Source organism: Vombatus ursinus, unplaced genomic scaffold, assembly GCF_900497805.2.
Source record: "Vombatus ursinus unplaced genomic scaffold, bare-nosed wombat genome assembly UNPS02005286.1, whole genome shotgun sequence".
NCBI lineage: Eukaryota > Metazoa > Chordata > Mammalia > Diprotodontia > Vombatidae > Vombatus > Vombatus ursinus.
In genome coordinates, this window is record NW_020945064.1 from 5,568,417 (window position 1) to 5,586,276 (window position 17,860).

The 17,860-nt window shown below is 37.8% G+C and overlaps 1 protein-coding gene across 3 annotated transcripts in view; it reads left to right on the forward strand.

Annotated features, from left to right (window-relative positions):
• Window positions 1-17,860, forward strand: part of ANKRD11 (ankyrin repeat domain 11) — a 345,404-nt gene that overhangs the window by 259,414 nt on the left and 68,130 nt on the right. For 2 of the 3 annotated variants that reach the window (XM_027847574.1, XM_027847570.1), the window contains one exon: window positions 513-651. In XM_027847574.1, coding sequence (XP_027703375.1) covers window positions 513-651 — 139 coding nt within the window. Of the gene's footprint in view, window positions 1-512; window positions 652-17,860 lie in introns of those variants that run through there. The other variant, XM_027847580.1, reaches the window with a different exon arrangement.

Sequence of the window (17,860 nt, forward strand, 5' to 3'; positions counted from 1 at the left end):
CAGATTCTCCCAGGAGTCATGGAAGCTCGAGGAAGGTCACGAGTCGGATATGACCGAAAAATGACTGAAGAACAACAAGATGAATATGATGTGTATCTCAGCTGGGGATTATAATTTTTTTTAAAAAAATTGAGCAATACTGACTTATGCAGCTATTTTACTTGCTCTGGAAGCAAAAGAAGCTATTCCAAAAGGCTTTTGCGGATTAATAACCCTGTTTGAATGAATGGATAGAATACCGAAGTTGTTTGGCAGGACTGTATTCATTTTGGATACTTAAATTCTGTTTTGTTTTGGTTTTTTTTTGTTTGTTTTTTTTGTTGTTGTTTATAAAAACAGTGTAATATAGTGGCATTCAGTTAGTCAACTAGTCACTCAGCTGGCATTTTTAATGCCTTTCCCCTTTGTGTACTGACTGAGTTGACTTACTATTTATAAGCAACAATGGAAGACTTTGTTGCTGTATTTTTTGCCCTTCAAAGTATATCTTAAATTTTTGCTTTTCTTTCTAGGATAAAGATAAAGTTTCTCTAACCAAGACTCCAAAATTGGACCGGAGTGATGGAGGGAAAGAAGTAAAAGAAAGAGCTACAAAACGGAAGTTGCCCTTCACTGTTGGAACAAATGGAGATCAAAAAGACTCAGATACAGGTAAAGAATCAGCATGATTTTAATTGACATTTATCAGCACAAAAGGCAGATCTTAAGCTTCTGCAAGTCATTTTTTATTAATTACATTTGTCTCCTGAATGATTTAAATCTCAGTAAGGCCACCTTTCTCTATATTTAATTGAAAGCCAGAGGCCAAATCAATTACAAAAATTGTTGTTTTAATGTTAAGATTAATTCGATTGTAGTAAGTTCATAATGAGCCATTTTCTTCCTTTGGCTGTTGTCTTCAATCCATCCAAGCTAATTTCCTTGTATCCCCCTCCGTTCCTTTCTCCTGTTCCCTCCTCTGACTTCTTCCAGGTCATCCTTTGCCCCTGGAACAACCTTTCATCTCATATCTGCCAAACTACCTCCTCTCTTCATTCAAAAGTCTCCTTAAATCCCAATTCCTCCAGGAAGTGTCCTCATATTAAACAAGGGATGGGGAGAGATTACCCACCCAACCCAAGCTCTACCTTCAGTCACCCACCCTCGGACTTGGTCCTGCAAGGATGAAATGGTGATAAGGTGAGGGTAGCTACTACTCAAAGCTTATGGTACCATCCCCAGGCCCCTTCCCGAGGTACCCATTCAAAATACTCAATATTACTAATGAGTCAAGAAAAGTAAATATTTGAACCAATTCTTGAGGAGTTGGGAAAGGTATTATGTAAATTTGCCCCAAAGTCTAAAAGAATACAAAAAAATATTCATGAGAGAGGCTCCAAAAGCTTGTTTGTTTTCTTTTTACTTTTGGAACTTTCTAGGACTAGAGAAAGGCAGGATTAATATTTGGAATCTTGGAAACATCCTGAAATGTTGGAAGAGAGTGGAAATTAGGCCTGTGAAGGTGGGAGCTCTGTCATGTTGGCTGTTTCTCTGCAAATTTAAATGAGCCTTGGGGATAGCCACAGAGATTAGGCCTTCTGCCACTTGTCTGTCCTCAATGAGGAGATATGGAAGATGGTCCTGGATAGAGATCCTCTTGTTTTGAGCATGGTCTTTTCAACTACGACATCTGGTCATTTGGAATGTTCATCATACATTAATTTATAAATATTTTTTGTCTTATAATCTTCTGTGCAACACTATGTCAGTCTAGATTCTCTAGAAGAAATTACATTGATGACAAGCTTGGGATCCTTAATCAGAAACTGCCTAAAGAAATGGAGTTCAGATTTTAAGTGATCATTCATTTGTATGTATTTTAGCATGTGGAAAGAGCCTTGTATTTATTGCTCTGAGTAAAGGTATATTGTTCTTTTTCTGATGGATAGGTATTGATACAGATCACAAGGTCCTAAATGACTTAGGTGATTTTATGTGTCATTGTGGCCAAAAAAATTCACCACTTGGTTGTGAAGCCTGTTAAACCAGTTAAATTACAGATGTAAACATCATACGTATGGTAACTCCTTTTCCTTCTCATCTCCACCTCCTAGCTTCCTTCATCTATCAGCTAAAATCCTTACCTACGAGAAGTTTTTCCTGATCCTGCTTAATTCTGGTACCTTACTTCTATTGATTATTTCCAATTTCTCTTACATATAGCTTGTTTGCATGTTATCTCCCTGATTAGACTGAGCTCCTTGACATCAGGGACTATCTTCTGACCTTTTTTGCATCCCCCAACATTTAGCACAGTTCTTAGAGCATAGTAGGTGCTTAATAAATGTTTATTAACTGACTCCATTCAGAGGGAAGTTGCTTTCTGTTCCATTCAGCGAATATGATAGTATATATCTGTTTTCAACATTTACTATTGCTTGTTGAATTACTTGTGTGAAGTGTTTGTGTAGTTTTTTTTTTTGACCTATTTATAATGTGCTATGAGAATGTCTTCTCCCACATTTTGATCTGTTCATTAATGTTTTTCGTGAGGATGCTTTTCTGTATCTATTAAGGTCCACTTTAGAGTTCTGAAACTATACCTTAAGGCTGGTCTTACATAAGATTAAGTTATTTTTGTGTTCTCATTAAGCTTTGATTTTGCGATGCCAGTATTCTCTTAATATTCATGTAAAAAGTTTCTCCTTCGTAAGTTATGCTCTTCAAGTTATTTGAATTGCCTTCATGTACTGGTTCAATTTTGACTTCCTAGAGTCAAGCTTAAAGTTTCAGTTTCTTTTTTCTTTTAAGTTTTCATAAATATTTTCTGTTTTTACCTTTGCCATAATTATCCCAAATGTGCCTCCCTCTGCTCCTCCCAAATTCCTTTTGACAAATTATTATTTAGAGAGGGAAAAAAGTGAGCCCAGCTGACTGATGCATTGAAAAAGTATGAAAACTTGTGCAATGTCTAACATCTGTAGGCTTCCCACCTCCACGATAGGAGTCCTCTTACCTGTCTTCATTTGAGTCCCACTTGATCTTTATAGTTTTATTACATTTACTTTTGATTTTTGGGTGTGTGGTTCTTTCAATTTACATTGTTGTAGTTACCAGGTACAGCTGTCCCTCAATGTTTGTTGGGTGGTTAGGGGCACAGGGATCCCTATAAATAACTCTAGGCCCCACCCTAAACCTTCATTTTTAATAATTCTGATCATATTTATTTAACACCCAAAATAAGTAAAACAACACTCTGCACCCACAAAAAAATTGCAATTTTTGTGCAAGAGATTAGTTAGTTATTTCACACACTATGCAGTCTTCCAGGTATAGCTGCAGCAATTGCTTCATGGATTTCCTTCTACTAAAAGTGCAAGATACTAAGATCACTGTGGGAAAAAATATCATGTGGCTGAGTCTGAATGGGTAGAGAGGCCAAGAGGAGGAGTTCCCCAGAGACGGTTGGAGCCTGTAATTTTTTGGCACACTGAGACTTTAACAAAATTTAACTGCTTGTAATAATTTTGTGTATGTATACTTGTTGTAATAAATGATAAAACAGATTAATAATATGTAATATTTATTTACTTGTGACTTAATTTTTTTTTTTGCTTTTCTTTATATACACACATCATTTGTGATATTTCACAGTACCTCAAAAATTTCCAAAAATTCTGATGGAGAACCAGCAAATAAGCAAATGTAAAACCCATGAATGTCGAAGGGGACTACATATTGTTTTCTTGTGTCTGCTGACTTCACTCTACATCAGTTCATATAGATCTTTCCTGGCTTCTCTGTATTCATTACATGTCATTTCTTTAAACACACAATTTGGTTAGCCATTCCCCAGTTGATGGGCATCTATTTTGTTTCCAATTCTTAGCTATCACAAAAGGTGCTGGTATAACTGAAACCTACTGTTTCTATCTTTTATTGGTATACATAAACAAGTTTACACTAACTGAGTATTATTATTTTTACTACTTTCTTTATTAACTTAAGATTGTCTACATATCTTTCTCCTTTTCAGCAGATAGTACTAGTTCTTATTACTTGTTTGAATGATCTTTTTTTTATTACTGTAAGAATAGATGAATATTTCATAATTGTTTTCCATCAGTGCTGTTATGTGGGTTACTTCTCTGGTAGAGTTCTGTCTTGTGATTATACTAGGACACATATGGATGTGTGTGAGGAGCTTCTGGCTCTGTGAATGTTGCTGTACAGACTCACAGTGTGGAAGAGCTGCCAGTGGCACCTTTACTCATTCATTTGCTTTTAGCATTTTGCAGTGTGTTGTGCTGCAAAGTGTTAAACCAACATTTTCAAAAGTAATGAAGAATATTCAATCACATTTCTCTCATTAAAGATGATATTAATGATTTTAAAAAGAGCAGAAGTTTTGAAACATTAATAATTTATTTTCAAATTATTTACTTTGTATTTATCTTATCCATTTAATTTCTTTCATAATATCCATATTAGTACATAGCACATGTATATGATTTTTAAGTATATATTAGAGAAATATGCTTAATTTTTTTATTGATAGGGAAATGCAGTCAAAAAATTTTAGAGGCCATTCATAGATCATTCGAACCCTTACATCACCTCATATATAGATAGCAGAAAATTGACAATATGTAGTTTTTAATATTATTATGAAAATAGTTTTGGCCTTTTATACCCTTTGAAAAGGATCTGGGGGATTCTCAGGGTCCCTGGACTACACTTTGAGAACCACTAGCATAGGGAAATATTCATGTTTGTTGATGTTTGTCAAGATCATAATAAAAAGAAAAATCTTGTCATATAGAATTAGGCCTATTGCAGTAAATGTGCTAGAATGCTGATTTTGGATATGCTTATAAAAATCTCTTCTGAGGGTTTTGTCTTGTTTTCTGTCTTCCTCTTGACACTAGTCAGTCTTCAGAAGATCTCAATTTTCAGCCACTTTGTTTTTTCTAGGAAGTGATGCTCTGCCTCTATAACAGTTGCGGATGTACTTGGTGGTTGCTAAGATTCCAAGAACCTTTCTTCAGTCATAGAGACTTTTTCTGGAACATTTTTCTTGAGTCCCTTTTCCGTTCTTCTTATACTTGAGGTATCAACATGCCTGTTTAGAGAATGTTAATCTTTTTTTTATAGGAGTATCTTCGTGTAGTTTGGCGCACTTTTGGCTGCTGTACGGAAGTGATACGACAATCTTTCACAGAATTTGACCTGAGTTCACCTTTACCTGTGGGCACTGGATGGCTGGCAGAGACCACCACCACAACTACCCCGGTGAACTGTCCTCTCTCCATTCCCAACCTTTTGGCATCTTCCATTAGGCGTCCCTCAGCTTTCAGTCCTGGACTCTCTTCTCCCTCTATGTTACTTCACTTGGGGATCTCTTTAGCTGCCACGGATTTAATCTCTCTGTTGACCTGCAACCTCACACCTGCCCTCTAGTCATCTCAGATTGGATGCCCAGCAGAAACCTCAGACTCTTAATTGTTCAGAACAGAATTCATTTTCTTCCCTGTCTACCTTCCTTCTTACTGTAGAGGCCAACTTCATCTTCCCAGTCCTCCAGGCTCACAGCCTAGGAGTCATCCTGGACCCCCCCCCCCCCTCTCACCCCCATATCCAAACTGTTGGTGAGGCAGTTTTACCTTTGCGACATCTCTTGAATATGTGCTCTTCTCTTGTCCCAACACCACTACCATTATCGTGTAGGGCCCAGGGTGGGGAACCTATGGTCTTGAGGCCACATGTGGCCTTCTAGCTCTTTAAGTGTGGCCCTTTGATTGAATCCACACTTCACAGAACAAATCTCCTTAATAAAAGGATTTTTTTCTGTAAAACTTGGACTCAGTCAAAAGGCCCCACCCAAGGACCAAAAAGGACACATGTGGCCTCAAGAGGTTCCCCACCCCTGGTAGGCCCTCAGCCCTTCATACCTGGCACATTTGCTGTAGGCCACTGATGGGTCTACCTGTGTCAGATTTCTCCCCAAGTCTCCATTCAGCTTCCAAAGTGATTTTCCTAAAGTGAAGGTCCTATTGTATCCTAGCTACTCAGTAAAATTCTGTGACTCCCTATTGCCTTCAAGATCAAATACAAAAGGATCTGTTTTAAAGACCTTCATAAGCTAGTCCCCTCCTATCTTTCTAGTTGTCTTGCACTTTACTCCCAGTCATCTCCTTTTCTAGCTAGTGACATTGGCCTCTTGGCTGTTGCATGAACAGCATATCTCTGTTCCTCGTGACTCAGCAGGTTCCAGATCCAGTCTTAGGCCTGCCTCCAGCTGTTCTGCTCCCTCACTTACCCTGATTCTGTCTCTGTGGCCTGGCCCTTGGTGGGAAGTGGGGAGGACCAGCTGCTTCTAGCACCCGGATGCAACAGCTCCTGACACTGACGGAAGGACTTTTGTTGTCTTCCCACACCTCAGTAATTGTCTCCATGTGCATTGGGGTGCACAGCCTCAGCTTTGGAGATCACTCATCCATAGGAAGAGTTCACCCAGTGCCAAACCTTGGGAATAGTTTCTTTCTGAGAGTCTGGAAAAGAGAGACACTCAATTCTGTCAGTTTCTCTAATGATGCAAGCCTTAGGAGGTCATAACAAGAGCTCCTAGTAAGCTTTGGACGTCTTTACAGAGATTTTTTATTCGCCATGACCATCGGTCACATTAATAGAAAATAGTTCTTAAGTCAAATTCTCTTCATTTGTAAACCTACTGTCTGGGAGGAAGTCCTTCGGAAATCTGTCAGTTCTAAAGTCATAGGATATTCTTTTCTTTTCTTCTTTTTCTTTTCTTTTTTAGTCATTGTTGTAAAGAAGAATTAGAGCCAATGGGAGGAACCATGAGAAAGAAGAAACAAAACAACAGCCAAAAAGAGACAAATAGTAAGCTTCAGTCAGTTCAGATGTCATAGGATACACACACACACACACACACACACACACACACACACACACACTTTTTTTTTTTTTTTTTTTTTTTGTATGGCAGTCAGGGTTAAGTGAGTTGCCCAGGGTCACACAGTTAGGAAGTGTCAAGTGTCTGAGACAAGATTTGAACTCAGGTCCTCCTGACTCCAAGGCCACTGCTCTGTCACCTGTGCCACCTAGCCTCCCCATCATAGGATATTCTTAATGCACTGAGGGACTAGCTTTACTTTACTTTTATTTTTTTTTTTTAAACTTTCCTTTGATTAACTCCAGCTTTGATTTCTTGAAGCCTTTTTTGGTTTCTCTTTCCTTTTTCTCTTTCTTCAGGTTAGGAATGCAAGAAAATCATAGTGATGAGCTAGAAGAAATATGTAGAAAGGAATGGTTAAATATAAGTTTAAAGACAAAAGAACTATTTTACAAAATGTAAATGTAGAAGAACAGTCTTAATTGAACAAGTAACAGGTCTATTGAATGATCATGTAAATATTTTCCTTATCCATTTCTTCTACTAATTTTGGTAACTGATTTAAAAATTCAACTTCCTTGTACATCTGCCTTTAATCTAATGTTTTTTAGTACTGTGGTTTTGGTGGTAGAAAATGCAGAACATTTGTGAGGTTTAGGATCTATTTTTTCCCTAAAAAATTACTTGACCTATATTTTGAAATTCTGTTTTTCATCCAGCTGAGTGACTATCAGTTTCAAGCAGTCAGGATGAACTGGGTTTGCAGTCAGAGCACTGGGATTCAAATGCTGGCTATGCTCTTACTCTCTATGTTAATTTTCGTCTCTGGGCCTCAATTCTTCATCTATAAAATAGTGATGGATGGACCTGCTCTAAATCCTGTATCTGCTTCTTTTACTTGGTTAACTCTTAATTTACCTCCTAATTTACCTACATTTTCTTGAAATCAGGTTAACTGTTATGCTGGGAGCTAGCTAACATGAACACAGAAACACACACACACACACACACACACACACACACACACACACTCTAGCTCATGAGCTTCTGTAGCAAATGAGCGTGAGCGTCTCATCCAAGCTTTATAGCTCTGTCAGATTGAAGGGACTTTCTAAATGAACTCAAAGCTCTGTCCCTGGTCCCTTTCATAAGTGATTTTAGTCTATACATGTTTAGCCTATGTCAGGCCTGGCTCAGGGTTTGTCCCATATATGTCTCTATATGCTGCGGATCAAAAGAAAATACATTAAAGAATAAAAATACCCATTTCCTAGGGACTTCTGGGCGAAGAGTAAGCTCCTTCCTTAATCTTGTAGAAAAATATTTCCTGAACCTTAGTGATTTGTGACTTCAAAAACAAGCTTAGTCACTGGCCTCTCGAAAGAGCATTACAAGTAATGCAATTCATATCTAATTTGTACTACAGGTAACATACTTCCTATCTAATTCACTTTTTCAAATGGTGAATGTCACAGGTCTCACAGATACTTCAGTAGTAAGAGTCCTTTTGCTGTTTCGGTGCCTGTAATACTGTTCTTAATGGGCTTCTTCCTATTCCTGCTCTGGGTCTCCTTCCTGGTGAAGAGAGGACTAAATTACAGCTAGTTAACTTTGTCAGCTATTTCTGCAGAAAGACTGAAAACAGGAGTGATATTTAGATATTGAGCAATGGTTCCATTTGGCCAAAGTTGTATTACTTTGGTTATGATCTTGGTTTGGTTGTGTTCTCTGTGGCTGTTAACAGCATAATGGCTGTTTTGTCACAGTATTTCTGGCTGTCACTATGATTTCTCATCTGTCTGTAGATAGAAGGTCTGGTGCTATGAGTGCTTGCAATCCATTTTTCATAGTGATTTGTAATTGATAATGATAATGTAACTGATAATTTCATAATGAATTGTAATAGATACTATTTTAATCTCAAGTGGTAGCCTCCCCCTACAGCCTATGAGTGTATGCATGTAAGGCTTATGCAAACCTTTTTTTTCCCTAAACCTATAAATTTAAATTCTGATCAATTAGCATCTCTTCTAAGGCACATACTTTTGGTGTACCCACTGTATTTTGGGTATTTATCAGTTCTCTAGCCTCATTCACATGCAGTTTATTACCTCTTGATAATTCCATATTTTGAGTTGTCTAAATATAGGTAATATATCATTTTAGTGTCCACCCTGGATTACTGTCCCTCAGGCCACCTTCAAACTTTGCTTCATCATTAGAATATCTGAAATCCATTCTGATCTTTGCAATCTCATTTCTCTACCAAAAAAATAAATAAAAATGTATCAAAACTTTCCCTCTTTTCCCTTTGACTATCTTGTAGCTAGGAAACCTAGGATATTTTTTCCTTCCCTATTTTTAATGCCCACATCCTGCTCTCTCTAGTGCCCCCTCAATCCCCCCACCCCCACCCACACACACACACACACACCTACCTGTGTCTTCCTTTTGCACCTAGTCAAATTTCTTGTAGTCATTTTCATGACTGACTCTAGGCCAGAGGTTCCCAAACTTATTTGGGAACTTATCCCAAACCCACCGCCCTCTTTAAAAAAAAAAAAAAATTACTCAGCACCCCCCTGGAAATCTACTTTCTTTAATGGTTTTTTTTTATTATTTGTGTCATTTCAAAAAATACATAATTTTTTTAGATGACGCATCTTAAATTTAATAGTTTATTGTAAATTTATGGGTTTTTTTCTAGCATTGAAATTTTGATGACACAATATAGCATCATGTAGCCATATAGTAATCATATTATAAACAAGTCATTACATGAACATATTCCTGCCTATGTATGGTGGACTTCCTGACAATGTGCAATAGGCTCGCCTGCCAACACTTGCTTTTTAAGACCTGTTGGTGGACTTGACCACTGATGGGTTGTAACTTGCATTTTGTGTGTTTATTTGGAAAATAATGTAATCACTAGGACTTCAACTCTGTTACATAATAGATGAAACATGTATGAACAGTTTTTCAAATTTTTCTTATCTTCTCTTCTTTCCTTATGCTTCAGTAGCCCCCTTATTTTTATTCAGTGCCCCTCCAATTACACCAGAGGCTACTATGCCTCCCTGAATTGTACCAGCACCCCCAGGGGGTGGTATGACTCATTTTGGGAGTCTCTGCCCTATTCCCCTAAGTTGTTCTTGTGTCTAACACCAAAGTGACCTTTCTGGCTTGCCTCTTTAATCATATAGGTATCCTTAATCCAGAAGCATTTAAATGCACTTGCATTATACTAGATACTGGTAATACAAGTACAAAGAATGAAACAATTTGTACTCAAAAGGAGTTCAACAAAGTACATATAAAAATATACAGCATAAATATGTAGTAAATACACACCTGTTTAAAGTAGTTGGAAAGGAGGGTACTAGCAGGGCACTAGAAACTTTAAAGGGCTTTCTACAGATGGTGGTGTTGGGGCTGTGTCTTAAAAGAATAAAGGATCTCTTGTGAGGTAGAGGTAAGGAGCCATTGTATTCAAAGCATGTGGCATGACCAGTGCAGACACACAGGGAGATGGCAGATGGAGTGTCTGAGGAACAGAGGGAAAGCCAGTTTGTTAGGATTGCAGAGTGTATAAAGGGGAGTGAGGTCCATTGAGGCTGTCAGTTGACCAACATTTATCAAGTACTTATATGCTAGGCACTGTGTTAATTGCTGAAGATACAAGGAAATCAAAAAGATGATCCCTGCCCCCACATTCTAGTGGGGCAATGGAGAACGTCCATCAAGATATGAACGTGCAAGAGGAAACAGAGTAGATGGAAGGTAATCTCTGAGGGTAAGAAAATCAGAGAATTTCTTACTTTCTCTCAGGAATAGGGAGCTACTGGAGTTGATTGACTAAAGTGGCAGTGTGAATTGATCAGATTTGTGCTTTATGAAGATCAATTTGACTGCTGAATGGAAGATAGACTAGTGTGGAAGGGAGACCAACCAGTAGCCTATGGCCATAGTCCAGGTATGAGGCCATTATGGTAGCAGTGGAGAGAAAGGAACATATGAGAGATTTTACAAGGCTGAAATGATAAAATTTAATAAAATATTAGCAATGGAGGTTAGCAGAGTGGGGAGTCAAGGATGACACTTAAGTTGCAAGCCTGGGTCTCTGGGAAGCTGGTGGTAACCTCAGTAGCAATTGGGAAGTTAAGAAGAGGGGAGGGCTTGGAGAGAATGACAGTGAGTTCAGTTTTGAACATGTTAAGTTTTAAGATGTCTATGAGACAGACAGTTTGAGATGTCAGTAGGCAGTTGGAGATAGGAGACTAGAGGTCAGGAGAGAAGTTAGGAGATCTGAGAATCATCTGCATTAAGATAAGAATTGAATTCTTGCACCTGTTGAGATCATCGAGTATAGAGAGTAGTATAAAGAGAAAAAAAGAGGGTCCAAGATAAAATCCTGGGAGACACACTAAACTTGGTGGGGGTGACCTGTGTGAAGATCCAGCAAAGTTGACAGAGAAGGAACAGCCAGACAAATAGGAGGAGATGGCAGTATCACAAAAATCTAGGGCAAAGCAAGAGGAAAACTGGTTGATACACAGTACCAGCTACAGAGAAATCAAGAAGATTGAGGATTGAAAAAGGGCCATTAGATTTGGCATCTGTGAGATCATGGGACTTTTAAAGAGAGCAGTTTCAGTGAAATGATGAGATCGAAACCCCAAATGAAGAAAGTGAGAGGAAAGGCTGTCAAAGCATTGATTATAGATGCCTTCTCAAGGAATTTATCTTCAAAAAGGAGGAGAGCTATGGGACAGTGGCTATCCAGGATGGGTGGATCAATGAGGAATTTTTCATGATGGGGGAGATATGGACATGTTTTAGGCAGGCAATAGAGAAGAAGCCAACAGAGAGAGATTAAACAGAAGTGAGACAGTAGGGATGATGGAGGGGGCAATCTGCTGGAGAAGGTGGGATCAAATGGGATCACTCATGTATGTAGAGAGCTTTGCCTAGGCAAAGAGAAGAGCTGTCTTTTTATGTGTGATAGGTGGAGGAATGGATAATGGCAGAATGCATTTGAGTGGTGTCAGGTGAGGAAGAGGGTAAAAGAAGGAATTCTTGGCAAATGGCCTTGATATTTTCAATGAAATACAAGGCAACGTTTTCGGATGAGACAGTGAGGAGAGGGGAAGTTAAGGGAGAGTGCTGAAAAGGTTTTGAAAAAGCAACTATGCTGACTATGATAGTGAACTAATTAACAAGGTATAAAAGGATTGCCTTGCTATAATGGGAACCTGGCTGGGATTATATAACATTAATTTGTGGTGAATCCTGTAATCATGATTTTGTGGCTTTCCCCCAGCTTCATTTAGTACCATGTAAGTAAGAGCAGGAGCAGTAGATGGTGAGAGTATTATAAGGCTAAGCCTTGGCGCAGGGTAAGATTGATGATAGCATAAGGGATAAGGGTACTTGAGAGAAAAGGAAAATGTAGAATTGAACTGCTTCATTAACAGATTAAGATGGGAAAGGAAGAGAGTGTAGCTGGTTCGTTGGTGATGACCTGGGAAAGAACTGAGAACTGGAGGGATTAGTGGTCATGATGAGTATGAAGAACAGGTTTTTGGATTGCAAAGCAGAAGGAGATATAGAATAACACATTCTAATCAAGTAAAGGAATTTCAGAATTCATTGACATGAAACATCACTTGCAGGTGGTGATGGTAAGACCCAGGGGCATGACCTTGGTGTTGAGCTGAGGTGGAATAGAGGTCATGGGAAATGAGTAAGTTGAAGAACTGGAAGGTTAGAATGTTTAAGGGCATATCAGTATGTATTTTGAAGTCTCCTAGTATGAGGGCAAGAATTGACAAGAAGAGAAAGACCATGAGCCAAGCACTGAACTCAGTAAGAAAGAAAGGAGAGAGTATCTTAGAAGACTATTGAAAATAGACCCCAGAATCTTGACTGGGTTATAAATATAGATTAGAAGAATCTCAAAGAAGGATAGGTTACTAAATGATAGTCAAAGTAATAAAGCTTTGAAGTGGCAATGAGGAGCAAGGAATATTCCAACTTTCCCACCATGACCAGTGAGTCAGCTAACCAGTGCTAGAAAGGGTATCATGTGAAAGCCGTTCCATCAAAAGGGATCCAGAAGGGATCCAAGAAGATGGAAGGATCAAGAAAGGAAAAGGTTAAAGATAAAAGTAGTTTTTTTACCTATGGAGTATATGTTCCAGCAGAAATAGTACATAGCTTTTGTGTGGAGAGTTGTAGGGATTGGATTGATAGAAATGGTAATAAGGGAGTGGTAGTAGAGGATGGAGACTGAAATGTGCATGATGACAGCCTTGGGTTTGGAAATGCTGGTGTTTGTATGTATTACCAGATGGAAGTTGAAGAATGATTTAAAGTAGGTTATTGAAGAATAAATGTACATAGGTTATCATTGTCTATAAGGTTTCTGCCTTGGGGGTAGAATTATACCAGTGTCAGGCAGTTGTATGTATCTAGAAAACAGATTGGGGGCCAGGCAACTGCTGTAGATCTGTAGGAAGCTAGAGAGGGTACCTAGAGTAGGATGGAATGGCAGCTTGGTGAGGCCAGGGAACAGGGCAAGGCAACTGTTGTGGATGGAGTTTGTATATAAATATTTACAAAATTAAATGCAAAGTGGTTTTAAATACAAGGTAGGGAGATAAAACATTTATTAAGTGCTTATTACGTGTCAGACATTGTGCTAAGTCCTAGGTATACAAATGTAAGAAAACAAGATGGTTCCAACTCTTAATCTGACATTCTAATAGGGGAAGAAAGACATAAAAGGAAACTGGAGGTGGGACGAGGCTGCAGTTTTGAGAACGGAGCAGCATGGTGGGGGCAGTAGCAATTAGCAAAGGTTTGGTATAGGAGGGAGTACTTGAGCTGCGTCTGGAAGGAACAAAGAAGAGTTTTGCAAGGTGGAAGTGAGTGAGGTTCAAGCCCCTCAGAGGCCTGACAGATAGCCATTGAAATGAATGTATGTAGCTATTCACAATGACTAGCCCACTATATAACCAACCCACTTGAATATATAAGTTTTGGTATATTTAATTTGTAAACATTAGAATATTTGTAAAACACTTAGCCTTGTGACTAGCACATGTTAGGTGCTTAATTAATGCTTGTTCCCTTCACTTGTTTCCCCTCCCCTTCAATTTAAAGTTCCTATCTACTTTTCCTATGGTAAAAAGTATATTTTCTTTTTATTCCATCTTTTTAGAACCCAAGCAATTCAAAAGTTTAACTTCAAATGCCACATAATTGAAATGTTCAATGTTCAGTTGCAAAGATTTGGAGCTGAAAAAATGAAGCTAGCTCTCAATAATTCAATATTGGTTCATTTGATCTATGTTTGACTTGGGGTGTCTGGTTAAAGTAACATTATCTAGTCTTTGCGGGGCAGAGTAGTCAATAACATAGTCCTTCTTTTGCCAGGTACCTCAAACCCACCTTGTGAGTTTTCAGATGGGTTTGAGTTGCTTTAAAAAAATCACATCCCTTTTAATACTTTGATGATTATCACACAATGTTTGCGTGTTTGAAAGTACAGTATACTTCTCCTTAATGTATTGTTAACTATAGTTTGACTTTAGATTTTTTTTTCTACCTCAGTTTATTTGAAGAAATATTATCTGTAATATATTTCTAAATTAATTTGCAAATTATTGTTAAAAATTATTATCCAGTGTGTAGCTTAAGCAAATTGTGTGGTTTGCCCGTAATCAAAGCTTGTTGTGTCTAAAACCTGAAAGTTATGTAAGGCTTTGTCTAAATATCTAACACTGAATAGTATTTTAAATAGTCTTGAAGACTGACTACTTCAACGTGAGTTTAAAGATGGCTAAAATAGGAGTGTTTAATCATAACCATATTAGCAATGATAATGAGGTAAAATTGCTTGATATCCAGGGAATCTACTTTCTTTTACTATATTTTACCTACTTTATTTTGTTTGTTTGTTTTTTGACATGGATTTTTTTTTTTTGAGTTCCAAATTGTCTCCCATTCTTCCCCTGCCCATTGAGAGGCAAGCAATATGATATCAATTGTATATGTGAAATCATACAAAATGTATTTCCATATTAGTTGTGTTGAAGAAAAAAACAATTAGAATCAAGAAATATAAAGGAAGTGAACAAAAGTATGCTTCATTCTGCCCTCATACTGCATCAGTTCTCTTTCTGGAAGTGGATGACATTTTTCATCATGAATGCTTTGGAATTGTCTTGATCAGAGTAGCTAAGTCTTTCACAGTTGATTATCCTTACAATATTGCTGTTATTGTGCATAGTATTCTCCTGGTTCTGCTCATCATTTCTAATAGTACAATAATATTCCATCATAATCATATACCACAGCTTGTTTAGCCGTTCCCCAATTGATGGGCATCCCTTCAGTTTCCAACTCTTTGCCACCACAAAAAGAGTTACTGTAAATATTTTTGTACATATTTTATGTACGAATGTATGTATATTTTTATAAATTTGGCTTAGCTACATATTTGAAAAAAATGAGGCCTTTATCAGAGAAACTCCTGTAAACATTTCATCCCAGTTTCCTGCTTTCTTTCTAATTTTGGCTACATTGGTTTTGTTTGCGCAAAACCAATTTTAAATTTCATATAATTTTTATTATTTAAATTTCATGTAATCAAAATTATCCATTTTACTTCTTGTGATCTCTTTGTTCCTGTCATAAACTCTTCTCTTATCCATAGATCTGATAGGTGAATTTTTCTTTGCTCCCTTAATTTGCTTATGATGTTACCCTTACTGGCTAAATCATGTAACCATTTTGACCTTATCTTTGTAGACAGCGTGAGATTTTGGTCTGTACTATTGTCTGCCAAACTATTCTCCAGTTTTCCCCAAAGCTTTTGTCAAATAGTGAGTTCTTGTCCCAAAAGCTTGGATCTTTGGGTTTATCAAACACTAGATTGCTATGGTTATTTACTATTATGTACGTAATCTATTCCACGGCTCTATTTCTTAACTAGTAATGGATTGTTTTGATGATGACCACTTTGTAATATAGTTTGAAATCTGGTACTGCTAGGCCACTTTTCTTCATGTTTTTTTATTGATTTCTTTGATATTCTTGACCTTTTGTTCTTTCAAATGAATTTTGTTATTATTTTTCTAGCTCTATAAAATAATTCTTTGGTAGTTTGAATAGTATAGCACTGAATAAGGAAATTAACTTAGGTACAGTTGTCATTTTTATTATTGACCTGGCCTATCTATGAGCAATTAATATTTCTCCATTTGTTTAGATTTTGTAATTGTGTTTGTCTTGGCAAGTAGACTGCCAAGTATTTTATAATTTCTAGAGTTATTTTTAGTGGAATTTCTCTTTTTATTTCTTCCTGCTGAATTTTATTGGTACTATATAGAAATGCTAATGATTTATTTGGGTTTATTTTACATCCTGCAACTTTGCTACATTTGTTAATTGTTTTAACTAGTTTTTTAACTAGTTCTCTAGGGTTCTCTGAATATACCATCTTATCTGCAGAGTGTGAATTTTGTTTCCTCATTGCCTGTTTTTATTCCTTCTATTTCTTTTTCTTGTCTTATAGCTATAGCTAACATTTCTAGTACATTATTGAATAATAGTGGTGATAATGGACTTTCTCCCTTCACCCCTGATCTAATTGGGAAGACTTCTAGCTTATCCCCATTATAGATAATACTTACTCTTGGTTTTAAATTGGTACTACTCATCCTTTTAAGAAAGGCTTCATTTTTTTCCTATGCTTTCTAGGTTTTTGTGAGGCTATTGGGGTTAAGTGACTTGCCCCAAGTCACACAGCTAGTGAGTGTTATGTGTCTGAGGTCAGATTTGAACTCGGGTCGTCCTGACTGCAGGGCTGGTGCTCTATCCACTGTGCCACCTAGCTGCCCCTTTGGTTGGTTGTTTGTTTTTTTTTTAAATAGGAATAGTTATTTTATTTTTCTATGAAAACTTTTTTCTTTCACATTTATCTGATAATCCTTTGAGAAGAGAGAGAGAAGTTCATCAATCTTTTTCTTCTTTTTTGCTTGGACTTTATAGTAATTTTTAGGAAACTTTTGTCTTATTACCAAATATTACTATTAAAATTTTTCTTTAAATGAACGAATAAAGCATTTAGTAAACACTTATTATGTGCAGTGCTATAGATACAGAACTGAAGTAAAGCCAGTCCCTGGTCTCAGGTAACTCCCATTCTAATGGAGTAGACAATACACGTGGAAGGTTTCAGCCACAAGTCAGATGGAAAGGTTCTCCCAATCAAAAAAAGCAAATCTTAATGCTTCTTCTTTCATGTTATTTCCAGTAACAAAACCAGATCACTTTCTGATGTTGAACCATTTTACAGTACCAAGGGCTTTCTTTGGTGGCAAGAACTTTCTCTCTGGATCTTGTAGCCCTTTCAGGAGCAGCTTCTGAGCTGCCCTTCCCCAGATGCTTCTCAGGATTGGCTGAAGGCTCTGGGCTGGCTGGCTCAGGGTCCTGGGCCATTTCCATCGGTGTCTGAGGGGAGATCGTGATCTAACAGGCTTGGCACATGCTGTCCCTCCAAGGTGCCCTGCTTGCTGCTTTAATGAGACTGACTGGCCTGCCCTGTGGTTTGGTTGGCTATTGGTGGGAATGGTGGGTGCCTTCTTATGGATGATGGCTGTGAAGGCTAGGCTGGAATCAGGACTGATAGTTCTGGAGGTACTGTCACTCCTAGGATTCCTGTGCCTATGTGACAGTTGTTGATGGTGGTGATGAGGAAAGCGAGTCCTCTCTCCGCAATGGTTTCTCCCCTCAATGATGTCTGTGGCGGCTGAGCTTAGAAGCAGCTCTGGTTTGGGGGGATGTGGCACCCTGCTATTCCCAAGGCTCTTTGGATCAGAGTTCTAGACTGTTCATAGGAGTCTGTGGAGGTCATAGTGGTTAACATGTTTGGGATGGTTTGACTTGCTGGCATGTGCT